Genomic DNA, 25992 nt, shown 5'->3' on the forward strand with positions numbered 1-25992 from the left:
GATACTCATTTTTGGCTTTAGGTTACACTTCTTATCATGAACAAGTGAATATGCTTTGAACTGTCTGTGAAAGGCAAGGGAAAGAGATCACCTGTGCTGAAGAGACTTGAAGCTAAACTTGTTCTACTTAACATGGTTCCACTCATACTCAGCTTAGAAATGAGTGTTTAAACATTTGTGTTTTAACATGTTCTGTTTGCAACTTTGAATGCTTAGCCACTGGGATAGAGGTTATTTCACATGAATCTAAACATTGGCCATGTGAATTTAATGAGTGAATGTATAAATAATAAAAAAAAAGCTGTTCTTAAATTCCTCAATATGCTCAGGGAAAACAAACTATACAACCTCCCACCCCATTCAGTGCTTTCTATTGCACATATGGCCATGTCTATAAATTACTTGCATACACTTAGCTGAACTATAAGTTAAGCACTTAAAATAATTCCCATTAGAAGTAACACACACAAAATGCTGGAGGAACTCAGGAGGTCAGGCAGCATCTATGGAAAGGAATAAGAAAGTTCCGGGCTTAGATTCTAGTGTAGCTACTTGCGATAAAATATTGCCCATCCACATGCATTCCACAAGACAGTAATAAACTCTGAATTTTGAGAGAATACATTAAATTATTTTTTAAAAATAGTAAGGCATTTGCACTGAATGCTGACTGTATTCACACAGTCACACACTCACATGTATAGTCATAAAGTGATTAAAACTGCATTGAACACAAAAGTACAAGTGATACATCATTGACACGTTTGCACAAAATTTTATAAAAATATCCACACACAGTGTAGAAATTAAGACTATACATTGGACACACTCCTTGCATAACTTTCTGATACTTACTACTTAAAGTTACACAAAGCCTGCTGGAGCCAACTCAATATATTGTGATCAAACTTTTCCTCTCCCAGCCCAGTGTCCTGATCAATTGTGTTTCTATTTTCCCTCCTCTTGGCTGGAAACATCTATTGTGTTGCCTTAAACAAGCATGTCAATTTATACACAAACAAGAGAAAATCTGCAGATGCTAGAACACACACAAAATGCTGGAGGAACTCAGTAGGCCAGACAGCATCTATGGAAAAAAGTACAGTCAACGTTTCGGGCCAAGACCTGTTCTGCTGAAAGGTCTCGGCCCAAAATGGCGACTGTACTTTTTCCATAGATGCTTTCTGGGCTGCTGAGTTCCTCCAGCATTTTCTGTGTGTTACTTATATCAATTTATAACTGCTTGCATTTATCCTTCATTTAAATCTTCAATGAAAGACCTAGCAAATATCTTGCTTGATCATTCAAATGTGGAGCAGACATGGGTGACGAGAATGGAGGAAAAATGTAACGGGATTATATAAGCATGGGAGATGGTATGATTTATCCATCTAACTGAGCATGACTGCAAGGAGAAAAGTAACATGCACATATTGTCCTGCCAGAGATAGAATAGGCTCCCTGTAACCCTTGCTGTGCAATTCTACACTGATATATTAGAGAGTATCCTCATATTACTGTTTGGCTTGATGAAACATCTTCTCATAATATACAAAAACTCCAGCAAACTATCAGGTCAGCAGAAAAGGTTATTGGCTGCAGAATGAATACCATCACTACAAGATCAAGACAAAGATGATAAAATCATTACTAACTCTACTCACCCAGCAAACTGTCTTTTCCAAAAGACAGTTTCCCTTCTTAAAAGCGCTATAGAGCTATTAAAACAAAAACTTTACTCCATTTAAAACGTTTCTTCCTCTGATCAACCATTCTAGTTAGCCCCCAGCCCCTCTATCTATTACCTCAGTCACTGCGCTGCACAGTAAACACCTTAAACCACTTTTTATAATACTGCTTACATTATAACTACATCCTAATATTTATGTATTTCTGCACATATCTGTACTTCTAACTTTATTTTTATGTAATTCCCAATGCTATATAATTGTTAGAATGCTGTCATTTTTGTTGTATGCTGTACCAACGCACTACAGCAAATTCCTAAAACATGTAACTGTATACCGAGAATAATGTTGATCCTTGATCCTCCCCTTATTACCAATGGGCAGGATATGCCACACTAAATATGAAGCCTTCTGTGGCTGTTTTTTCGCTAGCTCCTTATGCAGAAGGTTGCATGTGTCAGACATAGTCAGTACTCGGACTGACAAGACCTCTTATTTATATTTCATCCCCAGAATGGTAGAGCACAATTAACTGAGCTGGGAATGTATATTAATATTCACTACTAGTAGTGATGGAAAGATCAAGAGCAGAATAGATTCCTTAATCATTTGTTACTTGGTTTTTATCTTTAAGAGTAGTAGAAGCTATGGGGAGACTTAATTGAGTAGTATAAAGATGAGGGACCTCGATAAGGGAAAGAGGAAGGACACATTTCCTTTAGCTAAGGGGTCATAGATTTAAAGTAATTGGTAGGAAATATGTTTTCATCCCAAATGTGTCAGGTTTGAAATAAGAAATTCCTGGCCATAGACTCAGACAGATGGCAAGGCATTCCTATAGATCAAGTGCTGGCAACAGACATGATGGACCAAATGGTCTCTTTTGTGTATTTACAGTGTCTATGAATTCCAAGAAATAATTTAGATCCTGAGAATTTGTCTCAATAGTTTAACTTTGAAGTCAAGCAATGTTTTTCCCCAATTTCCTTTTACAAATGTGTTTATTTCATTGACTTTCTATGCCACTATACACGTTTGTACAAATTAGATACACATCTCTCTACAGATACCGAGTGCAACAGGGAAAATAATCAATGCAGATTTATTTTAAAGAGGCTGATTTTGTATTTGCTTACATCTTGAAACTTTCAAGCATCAAATATGCAACAACTAGTCCACATTTCACATGGGTGATCAGTGCAAATGTAATAACTCTGGACAGCACTCACCAATTTCCCCACACACTGTTGCCTGCACGCATCCTCTCCACACTGCGGGTGAGCATTGATTTTACAGAGTTTGCATCGCCATCCACGTTTTGAATACCCTAGAAAGACAAAGCAGCAAAAGGAATGCCACTCCAACTGCATGAAAAGAGCAAGCTGTAGGATCAACATTTAACATGGAGTAAAATGACTGTAGGGTGTCTTTATACCACCCCATAAGATATAGGAGCAGAATTAGGTCCTTCGGCCCATTGTTGCTGCTCCGCCATTCAATCATGGTTGATTTATTAACCCTCTCAACCCCATTCTTCGGCTTTTACCCCGTAACCTTTGACAACCTTACTGATGAAGAATATATTCAAGAATATATCAAACTCAGCACAGCTGTTCGTGGCAATGAGTTCCACAGATTTATCACCCTCTGGCTAAATAAATTCCTCCTTATCTCTGTTCTAAAGGTATGTGCTTGCATTCTGAGGCTGTGCTCCCTGGTCATCCTCTCTATGTCCTTTCTATCGAGACCTTTCAATATACATGATTAATAAGGTCATTGATCTGAAAAAAAAATTCTCTATAAGGCAAGATACAGATTTTCTCGAGAAGGAGATTTGTGAAGCTGAAGGGTTTTTAAAATATCAATCTAATAATTTCATCTTTTACTAATAAAAAGTTTTCTTTCCCCTCACTATTCCAGATTAACTAATGTCATTGTGAAATTTGAATCAGTTCTCTAGATTTATATTCCATACATTTATACAGCAAGGAAATAAACTCCTTGGTCCAACTCTTCCATGTTGACCAAGATGCCTTCTTGAGTAAATCCATTTGCCTGTATCCTTCTAAACCTTTCCTATCTGTGAAATTGCTCAGGACCAGAATTAGGTTTAAAATCACTGACATACTTCATGAAATTTGTTGTTTTGTGGCAGCAGTACATTGCAATATAAACTATCAATTACAATAAGAGATGTATTAAAAATTAAGTAGTGCAAAAAGTGAGCGAAAATAGTGAGATAGTGTTCATGTGTTCATTGTCCATCTAGAAATTTGATAGCGGAGGGGAAGAAACTGTTCTTGACCTTTATTACCACTCTGATTTCTGTTGCTTGCTCCTTCCCCTCCTCCCACTTTTTATTTTGACTTCTGTCCCCATTCTCTCCAGTCCTTATAAAGTGTCGTGTCCTCTATGGTGCAGAGGCTAGTGCCAATGGAGCTGGCTGAGTCTACTAACCTCTGCAGCTTTTTATGATCCTGTGCATTGGTGCCTCCATACCAGATGGCGATGTAACAAGTCATAATGCTCTCCAAGATGGATATAAAAAAGATGGAGGTAAGGAAAAATTTCTTCTCTCAAAGAGTGGGAACCTTTATAATTCCCTCATAGTTTTACTTATAATTCCCACAGGCAATTACTCGGATCAATGATTCTAGTAAGCCCCTCACCCACTCTCTCTCCATTATCTTAGTCACTGCACCGTAAAAACTTTAAACCACTTGTATAATGCTGTTTACATTGTAACTACATGATGGTATTTCTATATTTTATTTCATATCTGTCCTTTAACCACTAAATTTATTTTTTATATCATTTTTCATAATTGTTGAATGTTTTTTGTTGCATGCCTCACTCTGCAAATTCCTACGTACACTCAGGAGCCACTTTATTAGGTACTTCTGCTCATTACTGCAAATATCTAATCAGCCAATCACGTAACTCAACTCAATGCACAAAAATCATCCAGACATGGTCAAAAGGTTCAGTTGTTGTTCAAACCAAGCATCAGAATGAGAAAGAAATATGATCCAGTAACTTTGACAGTAGAATGATTACTGGTGTCAGATGGGGGTGATTTTAGTATCTCAGAAACTGCTGATCTCTTGAGATTTTCACGCACTACAGTTTTCATAATTTACAGAGATTGGTGCGATAAAGGGAAAAAAAACATCCAGTGAACAACAGTCCTGTGGGCGAAAATGCCTTGTTAATGAGAGGGGTCAGGGGAGAATGACTATAGATAGACTACAGCAGCAGAACCCCAGATCAGGTTCCATTCCTGTACCTAATAAAGTGGCCACTGAGTGTATATGGTGAATAAAGTTGATCCTCGACCCTTCTCCACCCGGTATGCTGTGGCAGCAAAGGGATTGAATATACTTGAGGCTGAGAGATTTGGACTACAATGAAGGGAACAGGCAAGAAAGTAGAACCAACTGATCAGATCAGTTGTAGGGAGAATCTGCCCACAACCTAGTCCATGTTGGTCTCACAGATTCTGGTGCTGAGGATCTCACTTCTGCTCTCAGTGCAAACAAATTTTGTGATGGTGAAAAACCACGGCATTAATAAACTATGAGATTCAGGAGTGAATATATTTGCTATTATTATTCTTTTAAATTATAGAAGATAGAAATCAGCCTTTGTGTCTCTAATATTTTGCTTTTCTCCTTTCAGATGCTTCCAGGCAGCATGGTCACCAGCCTAATCGCTGAAGGTCAGTTGCTATTGGTATGTTGTAAGATCTTGGCTGCCTTGCTAAGAGTTCACAAAAGCTCTGCCTTGCTGCTGTTAATAAATGTAACTACCTAGCAGTTTGAACGTTTATCACAGATGACTTAGATTGACAGGTAACCAAAGAATTTATTCAAAGTTAACACACACAAAATTCTGGAAGAACTCAGGAGGTCAGCCAGCATCTATGGAGAAGGCAGAGATCCTTCATCATTTGTGTCTGTTACTCTGGATTTCCAACATTTACAGAATCTTTTGTGTTCAAGTTTAAGCTTTAGATCAAGGAGACGGACAGAGAAGATGATTCCATTTGCAGACAAAAATCAAAGGTATCGCATCAAGGCAGTCTCTAAAATATCCAGCAGGGAATTTGGGGAAAATAACTCTTTTTCCCCAAATTGTGACCAGAATGTAATCAATAAGCTCATTGTTGAATTTATCTCAGTGCCATTTTCCTGTACTAACGACAGATGCCGGATTTTTTGAACATTTAAAAATCAGTCAATTTTTCCTTGAATATACTGAGCACTTGATCCAACTCAGACCACTTGGATATAGAATTACAAACATTCTCTGCCCATTGGGTTATGAGAATTTTAGATATGGGGTGAGAGTACTTGGAGGCACATGATAAAATAGGCTGTAGTCAGCATGGTTTCCTCAAGGGAAAATCTTGCCTGACAAATCTGTTGGAATTCTTTGAAGAAGTAACAAGGATAGTCAAAGGAGAATTGGTTGATATTGTGCCCTTTGACAAGGTGCTAGACATGAGGCTGTTTCACAAGCTACAAGCCCATGGTAGAGGGATAGGGTTTAAGAGTCGCGATCTAATGATGCAGCTCTATAAAACTCTGGTTAGGCCACAATTGGAGTACTGTGTCCAGTTCTGGTCGCCTCACTATAGGAAGGATGTGGAAGCATTAGAAAGGGTACAGAGGAGATTTACCAGGATGCTGCCTGGTTTAGAGAATATACATTATGATCAGAGATTAAGGGAGCTGGGGCTTTACTGTTTGGAGAGAAGGAGGATGAGAGGAGACATGATAGAGGTGTACAAGATAATAAGAGGAATAGATAGAGTGGATAGCCAGCGCCTCTTCCCCAGGGCACCACTGCTCAATACGAGAGGACATGGCTTTAAGGTAAGGGGTGGGAAGTTCAAGGGGGATATTAGAGGAAGGTTTTTTTACTCAGAGAGTGGTTGGAGCGTGGAATGCACTGCCTGAGTCAGTGGTGGATGCAGATACACTCGTGAAGTTTAAGAGACTACTAGACAGGTATATGGAGGAATTTAAGGTGGGGGGTTATATGGGAGGCAGGGTTTGAGGGTCAGCACAACATTGTGGGCCAAAGGGCCTGTAATGTGCTGTACTATTCTATGTTCTATTACAGGAAACATTCTAACCTGGTCTTCATGCATATTTAGGGTAGAGATTGATAGATTTTTGACTGGTCAGGGCATGAAGAGATATGGGGAAAAAGGCAGGAGATTGGGATGGAGAGGAAAATAGGTTCAGCCATGATGAACTAGCGGAGCAGGCTCGATGGGCCAAATGGCCTAGTTCTGCTCATATATCTTGTGGTGTAATAGTCTTCTACCATTCACTTTTTCCTGCTTTTGTCTTGTGGCCCATTCCTGATCAACACAAACCCCTTCAACATTTTGTATGTATTACTCTGGATTTCCTACACTAGCAGAATGTGTTTTTATGAATGTTAGCTTTTCCTGGTTTTCCCAAAAATATTAACCTATTAGAACATGATTAAGAAAAATCAAATAATTGAAAATTGTGTATAATTTATATTTAATCTATGTTTTTTTTGTGAATGCTGCTTCTCTGATGCTATGTGCCTGTGACACTATTGCAAGTAAGTTTTTCTTTGCAGCTGTGCATTCATATACTTGGCATATGATAAATTATTTTCTCTCATTGGTTATGAATAGCCAATACCTTATTTTGAGACACTACCCCTGAAATCCTCACCAGAGGAAACATCTCTCCTTTTACTATCAATTTCCATAAGAATTTTTAATGCCTAAATGACATTTCATTCTTATAGACTTGAGAGCATAGCTCCTGTCTGCTTAACCCTTCCTCTATAAGCCTAGGACCCCTTGTCAGGAATCTAACTAGTGAATCTTCATTGAGTTCCCTCCCTCACATTCTCGATCATCTTTAGATATGAAGATCTCACATACGTAATAACTCAGACACAGTCTCTCCAAGGCTCTATATAAAATGAACTGGAAGGAATAAAGATTAGCTTTATAATTTGACACATCTACATTGAAACAGAGTGAAATTCATCATTTTGCATCAACAACCAACACAGTCCTAGGAATGTGCTGGGGCCGCCCACAAATGTTGCTATGATTCTGGCACCAACAGCATGCCCACAACTCACCAATCTTTCAAAAATTATTGGACTCTAGCATGGTGCCAGAGGACTGGAAAATTGCAAATGTCACTCCACTCTTTAAGAAAGGAGGAAAACTGCAGAAGAAATTATAGACCAGTTAGCCTGACCTCAGTGGTTGGGAAGATGTTGGAGTCAATTGTTACAGATGAGGTAATGGACTAATTGGTGACATGGGACAAGTTAGGACAAAGTCAGCATGGCTTCCTTAAGGGAAAATCTTGCCTGATAAATCTGTTGGAATTCTTTGAGGAGATTACGTGTTGTAATAGATAAAGAAGATGCAGTGGATGTTGTATATTTGGACTTTCAGAAGGCCTTTGACAAGGTGCCACACATGAGGCTGCTTACCAAGTTAAGAGCCCATGGTATTACAGGAAAGTTACTAGCATGGTTAGAGCATTGGCTGATTGGTAGAGGCAGTGAGTGAGAATAAAAGGATCTTTTTCTGGTTGGCTGCCAGTGACTAGTGGTGTTCTGCAGGGGTCGGTGTTGGGACCACTTCTTTTTTTGATGTATATCAACGATTTAGTCGTTGGAATAGATGTCTTTGTTGCCAAGTTTGCAGATGATATGAAGATTGGCGGAGGGGCAGGTAGTGTTGAGGAAACAGATAGGCTGCAGAAGGACTTAGACAGATTAGGAGAATCAACAAGAAAGTGGCAAATGAAATACAATGTTGGAAAATGCATGGTCATGCACTTTGGTTGCAAAAATAAATGTGCAGACTATTTTCTAAATGGGGAGAAAATTCAAAAACCTGAGATGCAAAGGCAGCTGTGGATGTTAGGTCGCTTGGTGTATTTAAGGCAGAGATTGATAGGATCTTGATTGGACATGGCATCAAAAGGTTACAGGGAGAAAGCAGGGGGATGGGGTTGAGGAGGGTTAAAAAAGAAAGGATCAGCCATGATTGAATGGCACAGCAGACTTCATGGGCCAAATAGCCTAATTCTGCTCCTAGGTCTTATAGTCTTATAGCTTTGGCACCTCTTGTCCAGCAAACAGGACCTTTTCTTCAACCTCTTACCTTGGCAGGACCTAAGCTATAAGAGAAATGTTGGAAGGGTTAGAACTTTATTCTTTGGGAGACTTACAGAGGGTACTTGACTTTTCTGCAACCCAACATCCCCTTCTCCTTCATCACTCTGCTTCCTCTGTAACAGCCAGATCTTCCCATAATGATACTGCAACTTTCAGCCCATCTGCCATGTGACAGGCAACTTTAAAATTCTACAAATCCAGGGAAAGTCAGCAGCCTGAAACATTAACCTACAATCCATCTCCTTTGTCCCCAGGCTACCATGTCTATATCCTGCAATTTTGTATACAAGATCTCCCCTCATTCTCTTGCACTCCAGGGAACTTGGTTCTAACCTGCTCACCTTTCCCTATAACTCCAGCCCTCAAGTTCTGGCAACGTGCGAGATGTTAAACGAGAGGTCCTGATTGCTCTATAAGAGAAGTGTCAAAGGTGCTGAGGCATTGCAATGAAAAATGATTGCATCTCTTTAAGCATCATCTATGGAGGGGAATAAGCAGTTGATTGTTTCTAGTTGAGACCCTGCATCAGTCTCAGCCCAAAATTTCAAGATTATTTCCCTCCGTAGATGCTGCCTGACCTGCTGAGTTCCTCCAGGTAAGGGTGGTAGTAGGGGTGGGGTAGGGGGTATGTGTGTGTCTGTGTATGTGTATGTTTTGCTCTAACATTTTCTGCTTTTGTTTCAGATTTTCAGCATCTGCAGTATTCGTGGATTCAAGGCACATGATGGGTTTAAAAGGAGAGTGTTAAAAGGAGTTGAATGTATTCCTAGGATTGGCAGCACAGATCAATTTCACGCCATCTAATCTGGCTTCCGATAACAGATGGGTAGAACAACTGATGCCTGTCTAAAACTGCTGGAGAACTATAAAGATAAAGACAAGCTTTATTTCTCACATGTACATCTAAACATTGAAACACACAGTGAAATGCAATGTTTATGTCAACAATCAACAGTCCAGGAATGTGCTGGGGACAGACCACAAGTGCTGCCATGCTTCCTGCACCAAGATATCATGGACACTGTTTACCTGTACATCTTTGGAATGTGGCAGAATCAGGCACACCCGGAGGAAATCTGTCGGGTCATTGGGAGAATGTGCAAGATTCTTATAGGCAAAGGCGGGAATTGAACCCTGGTCATCACTGAGGCTGTAAAGCATTATGCTAGCTACTACACTACTGTGCCACAGATTCTTGAAAAGAAAATTCAAAGTAAATTATTATCAAAATACAGTATGTATGGCATATACAATTATGAGATTCGTTTTCTTGCTGGCACCCACAGGAAAACAGAAATACAATGGAATCCAAAAAAACTACACATAGCAAAGACCAACAAACATCTAATGTGCAAAAGAGATATATTGTTCAAATAAAAGATAGTAAACAAATAATACTGAGAACATGAGCTGCAGAGTCCCCGAAAGTGAGCCCACAGGCTGTGGAGTTAGTTCAGCATTGAGGCAAGTGAAGCCAGTCCAAGAACCATCCTGAGGAGATGTCTCTGTCCCATTAACTATATTCCCCCTTCATCTATTTTATCACTGCTGCAGCAACTATGTGCTGCCAGTATTCTATCCCTTAGTGCAGGGGTCCCCAACCGTTTTTGCACTGTGGACCGCTTTAATATTGACAATATTCTTGTGGACCAGCCGACTGGGGGGGGCGGGGGTGGGGGGGACGGTATGGTTGCCAACGGACAAGAGTAGCAGTCAAATAAGTTGTGTTTAACCAGAAAAGACTACAATGACCATGAAGCCTTGCGCGGGCACCAGTGCGCATGCACGACATGTGCATGCGTGCACATGCCCATTTTTTTTCACTGCTTATCGTTTTTGGCGATTCTGTTCGGGGGTGGTGGGTGGTGATGTTAATCACGACCAGATTATAGGTGATAAGTGGCTAATCCACTCAATTTCGTTTCTAAAAGGCTTTATCTAATGAATTTAATATTAAACACACAGCCCATATTTTCCTCGCATGAATATAGTGATAAGTCAATTATCAGGGGAGGACAGGGGAGCTTGAAGTAAGTGTTGAATGAACTTCCAGTAGAAGTGGCAGAATCAGGTTTGATATTATCATTTAAAGAAAAATTGGATAGGTATATGGACAGGAAAGGAATGGAGGGTTATGGGCTGAGTGCAGGTCGGTGGGACTAGGTGAGAGTAGCTATCGGCACGGACCAGAAGGGCCGAGATGGCCTATTTCCGTGCTGTAATTGTTATATGGTTATATAAGTCCATAGCATCATAACATTTTAAGTAACGTTTGGATATTAAACACACAGCACATATTTTCCCCGTATGAACACACAAAATCATTGCACCACACCAGCATCGCTGAATCAGTGGGAGCCCTGGGCTTGTTTCCCTGCAACAAGACGGTCCTATTGAGGGGTGATGAGAGACAGCGATACTCGAACGGGGTTCCTTATGTCCAGTCTATTCTGCAATTTAGTTTTTGTTGCATTCTTTGCAGAAAACTCTGCTTCGCAGAAAAATGTTGGAAATGGAAGCAACGTTTTCAGTGCTTTCATGGCTATCTCAGGACACTTAGCCTTGACTTTGATCCAGAATACCGGCAGAGATGTTATGCCAAACATACTTTTCAGCCTGCCGTCATTTGCAAGCTGGAGGAGTTGATCTCCTTCCCGCACCGACATGGATGATGCTCGGGTAATGACCTCGCGTGCATAATGGCTCAACAGTGGGCGTGACAGGGAATGAGGAAAGGTGCAGCTGACTCCTATCGCCAAATCATATCATTTCCTCGCGGCCCGGTAGCACATGCTTTGCGGCCCGGTACCAATCCACAGCCCGGTGGTTGGGGATCGCTGCCTTAGTGGAAGTTGTTGATTGCCAAGCTTGGCAAAATGTTTGCAGATGTTTCAGCTCCAATGGAAAAGCCATCATCAGTGCACAGTTTAAGGGTGTTGCCTCCTCAAAATGCCAGCTTATTCCACAATATTTCAACACTATCCCTTAGAAATTTGCAAAGCTTTGTGAGAAAAAAATGTTTGCCTCAGGAAACCTAATTTGGCAACATCAGTACAATCAATTCTTTGCACATTTATAATGCTCCCACTTTCATTGCAAGTTAATAAAGACACAGCCTTAAATACTGACAAATACTCCAACTGAGCAGCACTGTAGCATAGCATTGAATGCATTGTATTACAGTGCAAGCAATCATCGATCAGGGTTCAATTCCCACTGCTGCCTATAAGGAGTTTCTCTTTGTGACTGCATGGATTTCCTTTGAGTTCTCTAGTTTCCTCCCACATACCAAAGATGTAGAGGTTATGATTAGTAAGTTGTGGACATGCTACATCACCGATCAGGGTTCAATTCCCACTGGTGCCTATAAGGAGTTTCTCCCTGTCACTGCATTGGTTTCCTCCCACATTTCAAAGATGCAAAGGTTAATCGGTCACATGGGTGTAATTAGGCAGCATGAGCTCATTGGGCCGGAAGGGACTGTTATGTGTTTTAGTTCTAAATACAAATAAATAAAAAAAAAGTTAATATAATTAAATGACAGCTTGATTATTTAGACAGAAATATGAATTTTGAAGTGTATTTTACATTTAAGAGCACCTTTATAAGTTGCTTCTTGTCCTCTCCAAGTCAGATAGTCCATTATACTATTTCTATGCATCATCATTTCTGGAAACAGTAAACACTCAGCAGTTCAGGCAGCATCTGTGAATCTATTAGGTGCTTCCCGCAATTTAGTTTTATTTCAGATTTTCAGCATTTGCAGTTTTTAAAAAAACATTTCATCAGTTTACAAGCATTCACCAGGATAACACACAAAGAAACAAATAACTCAGCAGGTCAAGCAGCATCTGCGGAGGTGAATAGACAGTCGATGTTTCTTGCCAAGACCCTTCATCAGGACTGGAAAGGAAGGGGGGAGAAGCCAGAATAAGGTGGTGGAGAGAGGGGAGGGAATTCAAGCTGGCATGTGATAGGTGAGATCAAGTGAAGGGGAAGGTTGGGGAAAGGGATGGAAACTCATTCACCAGAATTCCCATTTTCAGCCGCTGCAGGACAGGCAGCATCTATAGAAAGGAATAAACAGTTAATAGGGAAGAAGCTGTTCCTTTCCAGTCCTGATGAAGGGTCTCGGTTCGAAAGATCAACTGATTATTCCTTTCCATATATGCTGCCTACACTGCTGAGCTCCTCCAGCATTTTGTTATTTATGTCACTCAAGGTAATAATCTCGGGTTACAGCCTGTGCCACGTGACAGTGAGTATAGGAATAGAATGAGGTGGAGGATAAATGTGTGGCTGAGAGATTGGAGCAGGGGGCAGGGATTCATATTTCTGGATCTTTGGGACCTCTTTTGAGGCAGGTGTGACCCATACAAAAAGGACAGGTTGCACTTGAATCCCAGGGGGACCAAACTGAAGAGACGGAACAAGAGGCGGTTGACTCACAAACAGAGAAAGCTTGGAGACTGCGAGAGGGAAGATAGGTAGGTGATAGAGAAGGGACGCTCAGATTGATGGTTTGAGATGTGTCTATTTTAATGCAAGGAATATTATGAACAAAGCGGATGAGCTTAGACCGTGGATCAGTACTTGGAGATATGATATTGTGGCCATTACAGAGACTTGGATGGCTCAGGGGCAGGAATGGTTAACTTCAAATGCCAGGCTTTAGATGTTTCAGTAAGGACAGGGAGGGAGGCAAAAGAGGTGGGGGTGTGGCACTGTTGATCAGAGATAGTGTCACGGCTGCAGAAAAGGACTTCGTGGAGGGATTGTCTACGGAGTCTCTGTGGGTGGAAGTTAGGAACAGGAAAGGATCAATAACTTTATTGTTTATTTTTAAGAGACGACCCAATAGTAACAGGGACATCGAGGAACAGATAGGGAGACAGATTCTTGAAAGGTGTAATAATAACAGGGTTGTCGTGGTGGGAGATTTTCATTTCCCAAACATTGATTGGCATCTCCCGAGAGCAAGGGGTTTAGATGGGGTGGAGTTTGTTAAGTGTGTTCAGGAAGGTTTCCTGACACAATATGTAGATAAGCCTACAAGAGGAGAGACTGTACTTGATTTGGTATTGGGAAATGAACCTGGACAGGTGTCAGGTCTCTCAGTGGGACAGCATTTTGGAGATACTGATCACATTCTATCTCCTTTACCATAGCATTGGAGAGCTGATTGGAACAGACAAGTTAGGAAAGCTTTTAATTGAATTATGGGGAAATATGAGGCAGGAACGTGGAAGCAGAAATTGGGAACAGATATTCTCAGGGAAATGTACGGTAGAAATGTGGCAGATGATCAGGGGTATTTGTGTGGAATTCTCCATAGGTACGTTCCAATGAGACAGGGGAAGGATGGTAGGGTACAGGAAATGTGGTGTACAAAGTCTGTTGTAAATCTAGTCAAGAAGAAAAGCTTACGAAAGGTTCAAAAAACTAGGTAATGATAAAGATCTAGAAGATTATAAGGCTAGCAGGAAGGAGTTTAAGAATGAAATGAGGAGAGCCACAAGGAGCCATGAGAAGGCCTTGCCAGACAGGATTAAGGAAAACCCCAAGGCATTCTACAAGTATGTGAAGAGCAAGAGGATAAGACATGAAAGAATAGGACCTACGTATCAAGTGTGAGAGTGGAAAAGTGTGTATGGAACCGGAGGTACTTAATGAGTACTTTGCTTCAGTATTCACTACGGAAAAGGATCTTGGCAATTGTAGGGATGACTTACAATGGACTGGAAAGCTTGAGCATATAGATATTAAGAAAGAGGATGTGCTGGAGCTTTTGGAAAGCATCAAGTTGAATAAGTCACCGGGACCAGATGAGATGCACCCCAGGCTACTGTGGGAGGCGAGGGAGGAGATTGCTGAGCCTCTGGTGATGATCTTTGCATCATCAATGGGAATAGGAGAGCTTCCGGAGGATTGGAGGGTTGCGGATGTTGTTCCATTATTCAAGAAAGGGAATAGAGATAGCCCAGGAAATTATAGACCAGTGAGTCTTACTTCAGTGGTTGGTAAGTTGATGGGGAAGATCGTGAGAGGCAGGATTTATGAAGATTTGAAGAGGCATAATATGATTAGGATAGTCAGCATGGCTTTGTCAAAGGCGGGTCGTGCCTTTCGAGCCTGATTGAATTTTTTGAGGATGTGACAAAACACATTGATGAAGGTAGAGCAGTAGATGTAGTGTATATGGATTTCATCAAGTCTTATTGAGAAAGTAAGGAGGCATGGGAACCAAGGGTACATTGCTTTGTGGATCCAGAATTGGCTTGCCCATAGTAGGCGAAGAGTAATTGTAAACGGGTCATATTCTGCATTGAGGTCAGTGACCAGTGGTGTACCTCAGGGACATGCACAAAACACTGGAGGACTCAGCAGGTCAGGCAGCATCCGTGGAAATGAACAGTCAACGTTTTGGGCCGAAACATTGACTTTTCATTTCCATGGATGCTGCCTTACCTGCTGCATTCCTCCAGCGTTTTGTGCGTGTTGCTTTGACCCCAGCATCTGCAGAATATTTTGTGTGTACCTCAGGGATCTGTTCTGGGACCGCTTCTCTTCATGATTTTTATAAATGACCTGGATGAGGAACTGGAGGGATGGGTTAGTAAATTTGCTGATGACGCAAAGGTTGGGGGTGTTGTGGATAGTGTGGAGGGTTGTCAGAGGTTACAGCAGGACATTGATAGGATGCAAAACTGGACTAAGAAGTGGCAGAAGGAGTTCAACCCAGGTAAGTGTGAGGTTGTTCATTTTGGTAGATCAAATATGATGGCAGAAAATAGTATTGATTGGTAAGACTCTTGGCAGTGTGGAGGATCAGAGGGATCTTGGGATCTGAGTCCACAGGACACTCAAATCTGCTGCACAATTTGACTCTGTGGTTAAGAAGGCATGCAGTGCATTGGCCATCATCAACCGTGGGATTGAGTTTGGAGCCGAGAGGTAATGTTGCAGCTATATAGAAACCTGGTCAACCCCACTTGGAGTACTGTGCTCAGTTCTGGCCACCTCACTACAGGAAGGATGTGAAAGCCATAGAAAGGGTGCAGAGGAGATTTACAAGGATGTTGCCTGGATTGGGGAGCATGCCTTATGAGAATAGGCTGAGTGAACTCAGCCTTTTTTCCTTGCAGCGACGGAGGATGAGACGTGACCCGATAGAGGTGTATAAGATGATGAGAGGCATTGATCGTCTGGATATTCAGAGGCTTTTTCTCAGCACTGAGATGACTAGCATGAGAGGGCACAGTTTTAAGGTGCTTGGAAGTAGGTACAGAGGAAATGTCAAGGGGAAGTTGTTTTTTTTTATTAACGCAGAGAGTGGTGCGTGTATGGAATGGGCTGCCGGCGACAGTGGTGGAGGCAGATACAACAGGGTCTTTTAAGAGACCCCTGGACAGATACATGGAGCTTAGAATAATAGGGGGCTATGGGTAACCCTAGGTGATTTCTAAGGTAAGGACATATTCAGCACAGTTTTGTGGGCCGAAGGGCCTGTATTCTGCTGCAGGTTTTCTATGTTTCTATGTTCATCCAAATAGTGCTTCGATGGTTGAAGTTGCTTCCACAGGGCCAGTTGAGTCAAATAACAGAACCATATAAGGCCATCCTAGATGAAGATAAGGCCAGTGATGTTGTGGGGATGGAACTGGACTCTCTCGCGGTGGTGTCTGAAAAGAGGATGCTGCCTAAGTTGCATGCCATCTTGGACAATGTCTCCCATCCACTACATAATGTACTGGGTGGGCACAGGAGTATATTCAGCCAGAGACTCATTCCACCGAGATGCAACACAGAGCATCATAGGAAGTCATTCCTGCCTGTGGCCATCAAACTTTACAACTCCTCCCTTGGAGGGTCAGACACCCTGAGCTGGTCCTGGACTTATTTCATAATTTACTGGCATAATTTACATATTACTATTTAACTATTTATGGTTCTATTACTATTTATTATTTATGGTGCAACTGTAATGAAAACCAATTTCCCCCGGGATCAATAAAGTATGACTATGACTGTGATTAAGATAAGATTTTCATGAGAATGATCCTGAGGATTAACATATGAGGAGTGTTTGATAGCTCTGGGCCTTGCTGGAGTTTAGAAGCATGAGGTGGATCTTATTGAATATTGAAAGGCTTAGATAGAGTGGACATGGAGAGGATTTTTCCTATAGTGGGACAGTCTAGGAGCAGAGGACACAGCCTCAAATTAGAATAAAATTCCTTTAGTTAGAACAGAAATGAGGTGGAATTTCTTTAGTCAGAGCGTGGTGAATCTGTGGAATTCATTGCCACAGATGACTGTGACGGCCAAGGAGTATATCTAAAGCAGATTTTAATAGGTTCTTGATTAGTGAGGGTGTCAACGATTATGAGGAGAATGGGGTTGAGAGGGATAATAAATCAGTCATGATGGAATGGTGGAGCAGATTTGATGGGCTGAATGGCCTATTTCTGCTTCTATATCTTCTGCTCTTATAGTCTAAGACAAGGGATATCAGAACTTACTGCACATCTTAAAGAAACAACATAGGATCTTTCAGCCCAACTGTCTGTTTTTACCAATTCCACTCAGCAATCATTTCCTGCAGGCTTGACATTTTTTCCTCATTATTTATCCAAATCTTTTTGAAAGTGTCAGTAGAACCTTCCAACACCATATCTGCTGGCAGTGCATTCCATATTACAACCAAATATTAAGTTAAAATTTTCCTCATCTCCAATCTAAAGGGATATCCTTCTATTCTAAAGCTGCACTCTCTGATCCTGGACTCTCCCACTGCATCCTGTCCAGATCCAATTTCTTCATTCTCTTCTACTTCAAAAACAGGAATGGGGGAAAGCTTGTATGAAGCATAAACACAGGTATCAGCTCTTCTTGGACAAGTCTCATTTCCCCTCCAAAATTTCTATGTCATTCCAATTCAATGTCTGATAAAAATTATCAGGAATATAGGAAGCACATGCATTTACCAAGGCAGGCATAGAATACATTGCTCTGCTGTTGTGCACATCAGGGAAATTTGAACATCATGAAGAGAGCAACAATTACAAGACACACACAAAATGCTGGAGGAACCCAACAGGTCAGGCAGCTTCTATGGAAAGGAATAAAGAGTCAACATTTTGACCAAGACCCTTCATCAGGACTAATGAAGTCCTGATAAGACCACAAGACATGGAGCCCATCAAGTCCACTCTGTCATTCCATAATGGCTGATTTATTATCCTTCTCAACCCTACTCACTTGGCTTTTCCCCATAACCTTTGACGCCCTTACTAATGAAGAACCTATCAACCTCCACATTAAATCAGTTGGCCTCCATAGCAGTCTGTCGCAATGAATTCCACCCTTTGGCTAAAGAAAATCCTACTCATCTCTGATCTAAAGGGATATCCTTGTATTCTGAAGCTGTGCCCTCTGGTCCTAGACTCTCCCATTATAGGGAACATCCTCCCCACATCCAATCTATGCAGGCCTTTCAATGTTCAATAGATTTGAATGAGACCCCCTTCATTCTTCTCAACTCAAATGAGTACAGGCTCAGAATCAAACACACTTCATATATTAACCCTTTCATTCCTGGAATCACTCATGGACCTCCTCTGGACCCTCTTCAACACCAGCACATCTTTTCTTAGATAAGGGTCTCAGTCTGATATATTCATTTCCATCGATGCTACCTCACCTATTGAGTTCCTTCAGCATCTTGTGTGTGTTACTTTGGATTTCCAGCATCTGCAAAGCCTCTTGTAATAACAATTACAAATCTACATCTTCCATTTGAAACCCAAACAAGCCACTAGCAGAGATGCCAAACAATAGCCACAACCAGCTAGAATGTAGAGTCTAATTTCTAGAACTACATAGTTACTGAATAAGTATTGCTTACCCATTAATGTTGATGATGAACTGCAGATGCAACGACGCATTATAAAATGTTGCATACAAACTCAAAAGCGCACCCATTATTATTAAGTAAATCTGATACTCATGGCTGTTAAAGTTAACATGAAACATACCTACAATCATGTGATGGCAGATATCACAAAATGTGGGCTTTTTGAAGACAAATTCTTGAAAATTGTGCGTCCTTACTGATTTGAGGGGCAGAATGTCCTGGTAGGATTTCCTTGCTGATGGTTCGTTAACATCGGGGTCCACTTGTTGGAACGCACTGGGTGGAGTTGGTGAGGGAGTGGGCGGAGGAGGCAGGATCTCTGGTGGGAATTTCACATCACTATTGGACCGTTGGAAGAAATTTTCAACGCTCTTGCTTCTGAGGATGGTCTTGAAGGAAAGGGATCTCTTTAACCATTGAAACTAAAGAAAAAAAAAGTAGAAGTACTATGAAGCCCACCAATGTTTGTGAAAGAGGACCAGTCAACAGATACCATTATTAAGATGGATTGGTTTCCTACCAATATCAATATCCCAGATACAATTAAATAAGATCTACTATAACGAGTCTTTGCTCAATTAGAGAATTAACAATTGTCCCTTTCTAACTCAATATCTCAAAACAACATAGTAAATATTACAGATCCATTGGCTCATGCATTGGCCAGATCATCCCTTAATCTAAATTTCACAGAATATAAGCTTGATTTTATAATCTGGAAAATTGCTGTGGATTTGCAAGGAACTATACCATTCATGGTACCATGGAGATGCAAGAGACAACAGATGCTAAAGTCTGGAACAACACACAAAATGCTGGAGGAACTCAGCATGTCACGCAGTATGCATGAGAGAAATGGAGAGTCTAGACCTTTCAATTGGACCGTATGCAAGGTTGGGATTGGTTCAAACTGATAGGAGAGCTGCACATTTGAAGGGGGCGAGTTTGCATTGGGTGAAGGGAGTGGAGAAGTCAAAACAGTTGATGTCACATCAAAATTTGGAAACTAAGAGGTTGAGAGTGGGTGCACAATTCTGATTTGATGGAGACAGCCATGAGAGCACGGAGGAACATCTGGAGTAACTTCTGAAATGCCCAGTTTGCTGCCGCTGCTACTGTGCAATCGAGAATTTCTGGAAGGAAGGCCCCAAAATCCTCGGCTTTACCTGCTGCTGGCGACCGGGGCTGGGGTCAAAGCGTTCGGCAGAGATGGTGCTCGGTGCTTGGTGTGGGAGGGCTGGTCGGAGCTCGAAGTTTTCGGATGACTCAGAGTTGGACTGTGGTCAGGTATGGCAGGAAGAGTTTTCTTCCTTCTCCCGTCTGCGTGAGATGTGGGGCTTTCGAGAGACTTTGAACTTTTTTTACCGTGCCCATGGCCTGTTCTTCATCAATTTATGGTATTGCTTGCACTGTTGTAACTACATGTTATAGTTATGTGGTTTCTGTCAGTTTTTCAGTCTTGGTCTGTCCTGTGTTTCTGAGATATCACACCGGAGGAATATTGTATCATTTCTTAATGCATGCATTACTAAATGACAATAAAAGATGACTGCATGTTCTCATAATCTAATCTAAAAAAAAAGTCAGAAGTATCCAAGAGAATGAGAAGTGTTGGGGATGGGAGGCGAGGGGGGATGGGGTTTAAAACCTCTTACCAAAAAAAGGGAATAGGCACATAGGTAGAGGCACTAATGTGCTGGCATTAGAGACAGTCCAGAAGAAATTCATGAGAATGATTCCAGGAATGAAAAGGTTAATGCATGAGGAGCATTTATAGAGTCATAGCAAAGTACAGCACAGAAACAGACCCTTTGGCCCATCTGGTCCATGCCAAACCATTTATTATTCCTATTGACCTGCACTGGAACCATAGCCCTCCATACCTCTACCAGCCATGTACCTATCCAAACTTCTCTTAAACGTGGAAATTGAGCTCACACGTACCACTTGTGTTGGGAAAGGTTTTGAGGGCTCTGGGCCAGCATTTGCTGGAGTTTGGAAGAATATTCATTGAGGCCTATTGAATATTGGAAGGCCGAGATAGAGTGGATGTGGAAAGGATGTTCCCTATAGTGTGTGGAGTGTAGGATGAGCCTCAAAACAGAGGGATGTACATTCAGAACGGAGATGAGGAAGAATTTCTTTAGCCAGAGAGTGGTGAATCTAGGAATTTATTGCCACGGATGGCTATGGAGGCCAGATCATTGAGTATATTTAAAATGGGGGTTGATAGGTTCTTGATTAGTCAGGACATCAAAGGTTACGGGGAGAAGGCAGGAGAATGGGGTTGTGACAGATAATAAATCAGCATGATAGAAATGCAGAGTCCAAATGGCCTAATTTGGCTCCTATGCCTTATTGTCTACGCCCACCTGGACAAGCCAGCGAGCACTGTGAGGGTCATGTTTTTTGACTTCTCCAGTGCGTTCAACACCATCCACCCTGCTCTGCTGGGGGAGAAGCTGGCAGCGATGCAGGTGGATTTTTCCCTGGTGTCATGGATTCTTGATTACCTGACTGGCAGACCACAGTACGTGTGCTTGCAACACTGTGTCCGACAGAGTGATAAGCAGCACTGGGGCTCCACAGGGGACTGTCTTGTCTCCCTTTCTCTTCACCATTTACACTTCGGACTTCAACTACTGCACAGAGTCTTGTCATCTTCAGAAGTTTTCGATGACTCTGCCATAGTTGGATGCATCAGCAAGATGAGGCTGAGTACAGGGCTACAGTAGGAAACTTTGTTACATGGTGTGAGCAGAATTATCTGCAGCTTAATGTGAAAAAGACTAAGGAGCTGGTGGTAGACCTGAGGAGAGCTAAGGTACCGGTGACCCCTGTTTCCATCCAGGGGGTCAGTGTGGACATGGTGGAGGATTACAAACACCTGGGGATACGAATTGACAATAAACCGGACAGGTCAAAGAACACTGAGGCTGTCCACAAGAAGGGTTAGAGCCGTCTCTATTTCCTGAGGAGACTGAGGTCCTTTAACATCTGCCAGACGATGCTGAGGATGTTCTACGAGTCTGTGGTGGCCAGTGCTATCATGTTTGCTGTTGTGTGCTGGGGCAGCAGGCTGAGAGTAGCAGACACCAACAGAGTCAACAAACTCATTCGTAAGGCCAGTGATGTTGTGGGGATGGAACTGGACTCTCTCAAGTGGGTGTCTGAAGAGAGGATGCTGTCTAAGTTGCATGCCATCTTGGTCAATGTCTCCCATCCACTGCATAATGTACTGGGTGGGCACAGGAGTACATTCAGCCAGAGACTCATTCCACCGAGATGCAGCACAGAGCGTCATAGGAAGTCATTCCTGCCTGTGGCCATCAAACTTTACAACTCCTCCCTTGGAGGGTCAGACACCCTGAGCTGGTCCTGGACTTATTTCCTGGCATAATTTACATATTACTATTTAACTATTTATGGTTCTATTACTATTTATTATTTATGGTGCAACTGTAACGAAAACCAGTTTCCCCCAGGATCAATAAAGTATGACTATGACTATTGTCTTATTATCATATTATCATAAACAGGAGATTCTGCAGGTGCTGGAAATTTTGAACAATGTGCACACAAAATGCTGGAGCCCATCACCTCCCTATGGTTCCCATTTTTCCCTTCCTTCTATGTTTCACAGTCTTCTCCGATTAGATTCTTTCTTCTTCAGTCTTTACTTCCACCTATCACCTCGCAGCTTCTCACCTCCCCCACCCACCTATCTTCCTCATCACCTGTCAGCTTGTACTCCTTCCCCTCTTCCCACCACCTTATTCTGGCTTCAGCCCCCTTCCTTTCCAGTCCTGATAAAGGGTCTTGGCCCGAAATATCAATTGTTTAACCCCTCCATTGGTGCTGCCTGATTTGCTGAGTTCCTGCATTATTTTGTGTGTGTCCTTCCAGCAGATTTTTGAATTAGCTTTTCCAGATGTAAGTGTAGAGTTCCACCTGATTGAGCCCAGTGTTGAATTACTTCCACACAATAGTGGAGCCTCTATGCAAGCTACACAACAGTCAGTACATGCAAATAGAATCAAAGCACAAAAATAACACCACATATGCAATTATATCATATTCCATCAAGCTGAGTGTCACAGAAGCTCACAATATGAATTACTACAAGTATTGAGTGCAGATTAGGGCTATATGATTGCTCATCTTCAAGCTATAAAATCTCATAAATCTTGAGGCTGGAGTCTGGTTGCATGATCCTTGAGAGTCTTCAGAAATGCATCACAGTGTGTGCTCTTTTACTGAGGGAAGCTGACTTGTGTATCACTTGGTTTTAATTAGCAACAAGAGGGATCATGACAACATGTCAGGGGCTACAGAAATTGGTCCCACAGTAATGGAAAATGTGCAGGATTCCAACAGTTTCATTCAGAATCAGGTTTGTTATCACTAACATAAGTTGTGAAATTTGTTGTTTTGCAGCAATACATAAAGTAATGTTACAATAGAAAATATATAAAATATAAATCATGCAAAAAGAGACGAGCAGTGGGGTAGTTTTCAGAGGCTCATGGACTGTTCAGAAATTTGATGGCAGAGGGGAAAGTTGAATTATGAGGTCAAGTCCCTTTTGAAGGCTAGAGCTGTGGCTTTTAGGTCCAGGATACCAGTCCCTACACGGAATCCAGGCGTGAACTCCGGAAAGCCATTAAGGCGCCAAGAGGAAATATCAAGCCAAGTTGGAAGCCCAGGCTAACCAGAGGGATGCCAGTAGGCTATGGCAGGGTCAAAAGGCTGGGAATATCAATAACTGTGGTGCTTCTCTTCCTGGCGAACTTAACGTATTCTATGCAAGATTCGAACAGAAGAGGAGCGTCCCACTCCCTCCGGATGAACCGGACCTGGTGGCATCGAGATTCATCGTCACCGAGGAGGACGATAGAAGGACCTTCCTGAAGATAAATCCAAGGAAGGCGATGGGCCCAGATGGCATCCCGGGATGGGTTCTCCGGGCCTGTGCAAGCGAGCTAGCTGGAGTGTTTGCTGACATCTTCAACTGCTCCTTGCATCAATCTAAGATCCCCTTAAGAAGGCAACAATAATCCCAGTGCCGAAGAAGAGCAAGGTGGCATGCCCGAATGACTATCGACCTGTGGCTCTGACATCAATTGCTCTGAAGTACTTCGAGCAATTGGTTATGGCACACATCAACCACAGCCTACCGGTCAACCTCGACACTTTGCAATTCACCTACCGGAGCAACAGGTAAACGGCAGATGCCATCTCCCTGGCACTACATTCCTCTTTAGAACACCTGGAGAATAAAGATGCATACGCAAGGCTCCTTTTCATTGACTACAGCTCTGCCTTTAATACCATCATTACAAATAAACTGATTCCTAAGCTCCAGAACCTGGGCCTTAGCACTCAGATCTGCAGCTGGATCTCCAACTTCCTCACAGACAGGACCCAGGCTGTAAAAATAGGGGACAAGCTCTCCTCTACAATCACTCTGAGCACCGGTGCCCCACAAGGCTGTGTACTCTGCCCCCTGCTGTACTCACTGTACACCCATGATTGTGTAGCCAAGTTTCCATCAAACTCAATATATAAGTTTGCTGATGACACAACAATTGTAGGCCGTATCTCGGGTAATGATGAGTTTGAGTACAGAGAGGAAATTAAGAACCTGGTGGCATGATGCGAAGACAATAACCTATCCCTCAACGTCAGCAAGACGAAGAAATTGGTTGTTGACTTCAGAAGGAGTAGCGGACCGTATGACCCAATTTACATCGGTGGTGCGCAAGTGGAACAGGTCAAAAGCTTTAAGTTCCTCAGGGTCAATATCACAAATGACCTGACTTGGTCCAACCAAGCAGAGTCCACTGCCAAGAAGGCCCACCAGCGCCTTTACTTCCTGAGAAAACTAAAGAAATTTGGCCTGTCCCCTAAAACCCTCATTAATTTTTATAGATGCACCGTAGAAAGCATTCTTCTAGGGTGCATCACAACCTGGTATGGAAGTTGTCCTGTCCAAGACCGGAAGAAGCTGCAGAAGATCGTGAACACGGCGCAGCACATCACACAAACCAATCTTCCATCCTTTGACTCACTTTACACTGCACGCTGTCGGAGCAGTGCTGCCAGGATAATCAAGGACACAACCCACCCAGCCAACACGCTTTTTGTTCTCTTCCCTCCGGGAGAAGGCTCAGGAGCTTGAAGACTCGTACGGCCAGATTTGGGAACAGCTTCTTTCCATCTGTGATAAGGCTACTGAACGGATCCTGACCCGGATCTGGGCCGTACCCTTCAAATATCCGGACCTGCTTCTCAGTTTTTTTTGCACTACCTTACTTTCCATTTTCTATTTATGATTTATAATTTAAATTTTTTTAATATTTACTATCAATTTGTAATCCAGGGAGCGGGAAGCACAGAATCAAATATCACTGTAATGACTGTACATTCTAGTATCAATTGTTTGGCAGCAATAAAGTGTAAAGTATAAATGCTGTTCCGAAAATGCTGAATGCGTGCCTCCAGGTTTGTATACCTCCTCCCTGATGGTAGTAAGAAGAAGAGGGCATGTCCTGAATGGTGAGGAGGCCCTTATAATGATAGACGCTGCCTCCTTCAGCTCTAATCAATGAATTCCAAACCGTGAGCCTCTGTACCTTCTTCTGCAAGTGGATCCTGTACTTCATCACTGGGAGACCACAGTCAGTGTGGATTGAAAATAACTTCTCCTTCTCACTGATAATCACCACCGGCACACCTCAAGTGTGCTTAGCCCACTGCTGTACTCTCTTTACACCCATGACTGTGTGGCTAGACACAACTGAAATGCCATCTATAAATTTGCCAGTGACAAAAAGGCGGCATCCATCATTCAGGTCCTTCATCACTGAGTACATGCAGTCTTCCCATTGCTACCATTGAGGTGGTGGTACAGGAGCCTGAAGACACACAATGTTGAAGGAACAGCTTCTTACTCTCCACCATCAGATTTCTGATTTCCGAATGTTCAATTAACTCATGAACACTACCTCACTTTTTCCCACTCTTTTTCCACTACTTATTTATTTCTTTTAATATATACTTATTGTAACTTATAGTTTTATTATGTATTGCAATGTACTACTGCCATAAAACAACAAATTTCAAAACATATGCCAGTGATATTAAACCGGGTTCTGATGGAGCTAGCTAAATTTACAATCTTCTGCAGCT

The 25992-nt window shown here is 42.1% G+C and overlaps 1 protein-coding gene across 5 annotated transcripts in view; it reads right to left on the minus strand.

Annotated features, from left to right (window-relative positions):
• The window catches only part of LOC140191638 (SH3 and cysteine-rich domain-containing protein 2-like), a 248317-nt gene that overhangs the window by 114537 nt on the left and 107788 nt on the right, over window positions 1-25992 (minus strand). For all 5 annotated transcript variants that reach the window (XR_011883864.1, XM_072249223.1, XM_072249222.1 and 2 more), the window contains exons 2-3: window positions 18923-19223; window positions 2918-3015 (exon numbers count right to left, since the gene is read on the minus strand). Coding sequence is in view for 4 of the 5 variants with exons in the window: in XM_072249223.1 (XP_072105324.1) it covers window positions 2918-3015; window positions 18923-19223 (399 nt within the window). In the remaining variant the exon portion in view is untranslated. The remainder of the gene's footprint in view (window positions 1-2917; window positions 3016-18922; window positions 19224-25992) is intronic.

This window comes from Mobula birostris, chromosome X (assembly GCF_030028105.1).
Source record: "Mobula birostris isolate sMobBir1 chromosome X, sMobBir1.hap1, whole genome shotgun sequence".
NCBI lineage: Eukaryota > Metazoa > Chordata > Chondrichthyes > Myliobatiformes > Myliobatidae > Mobula > Mobula birostris.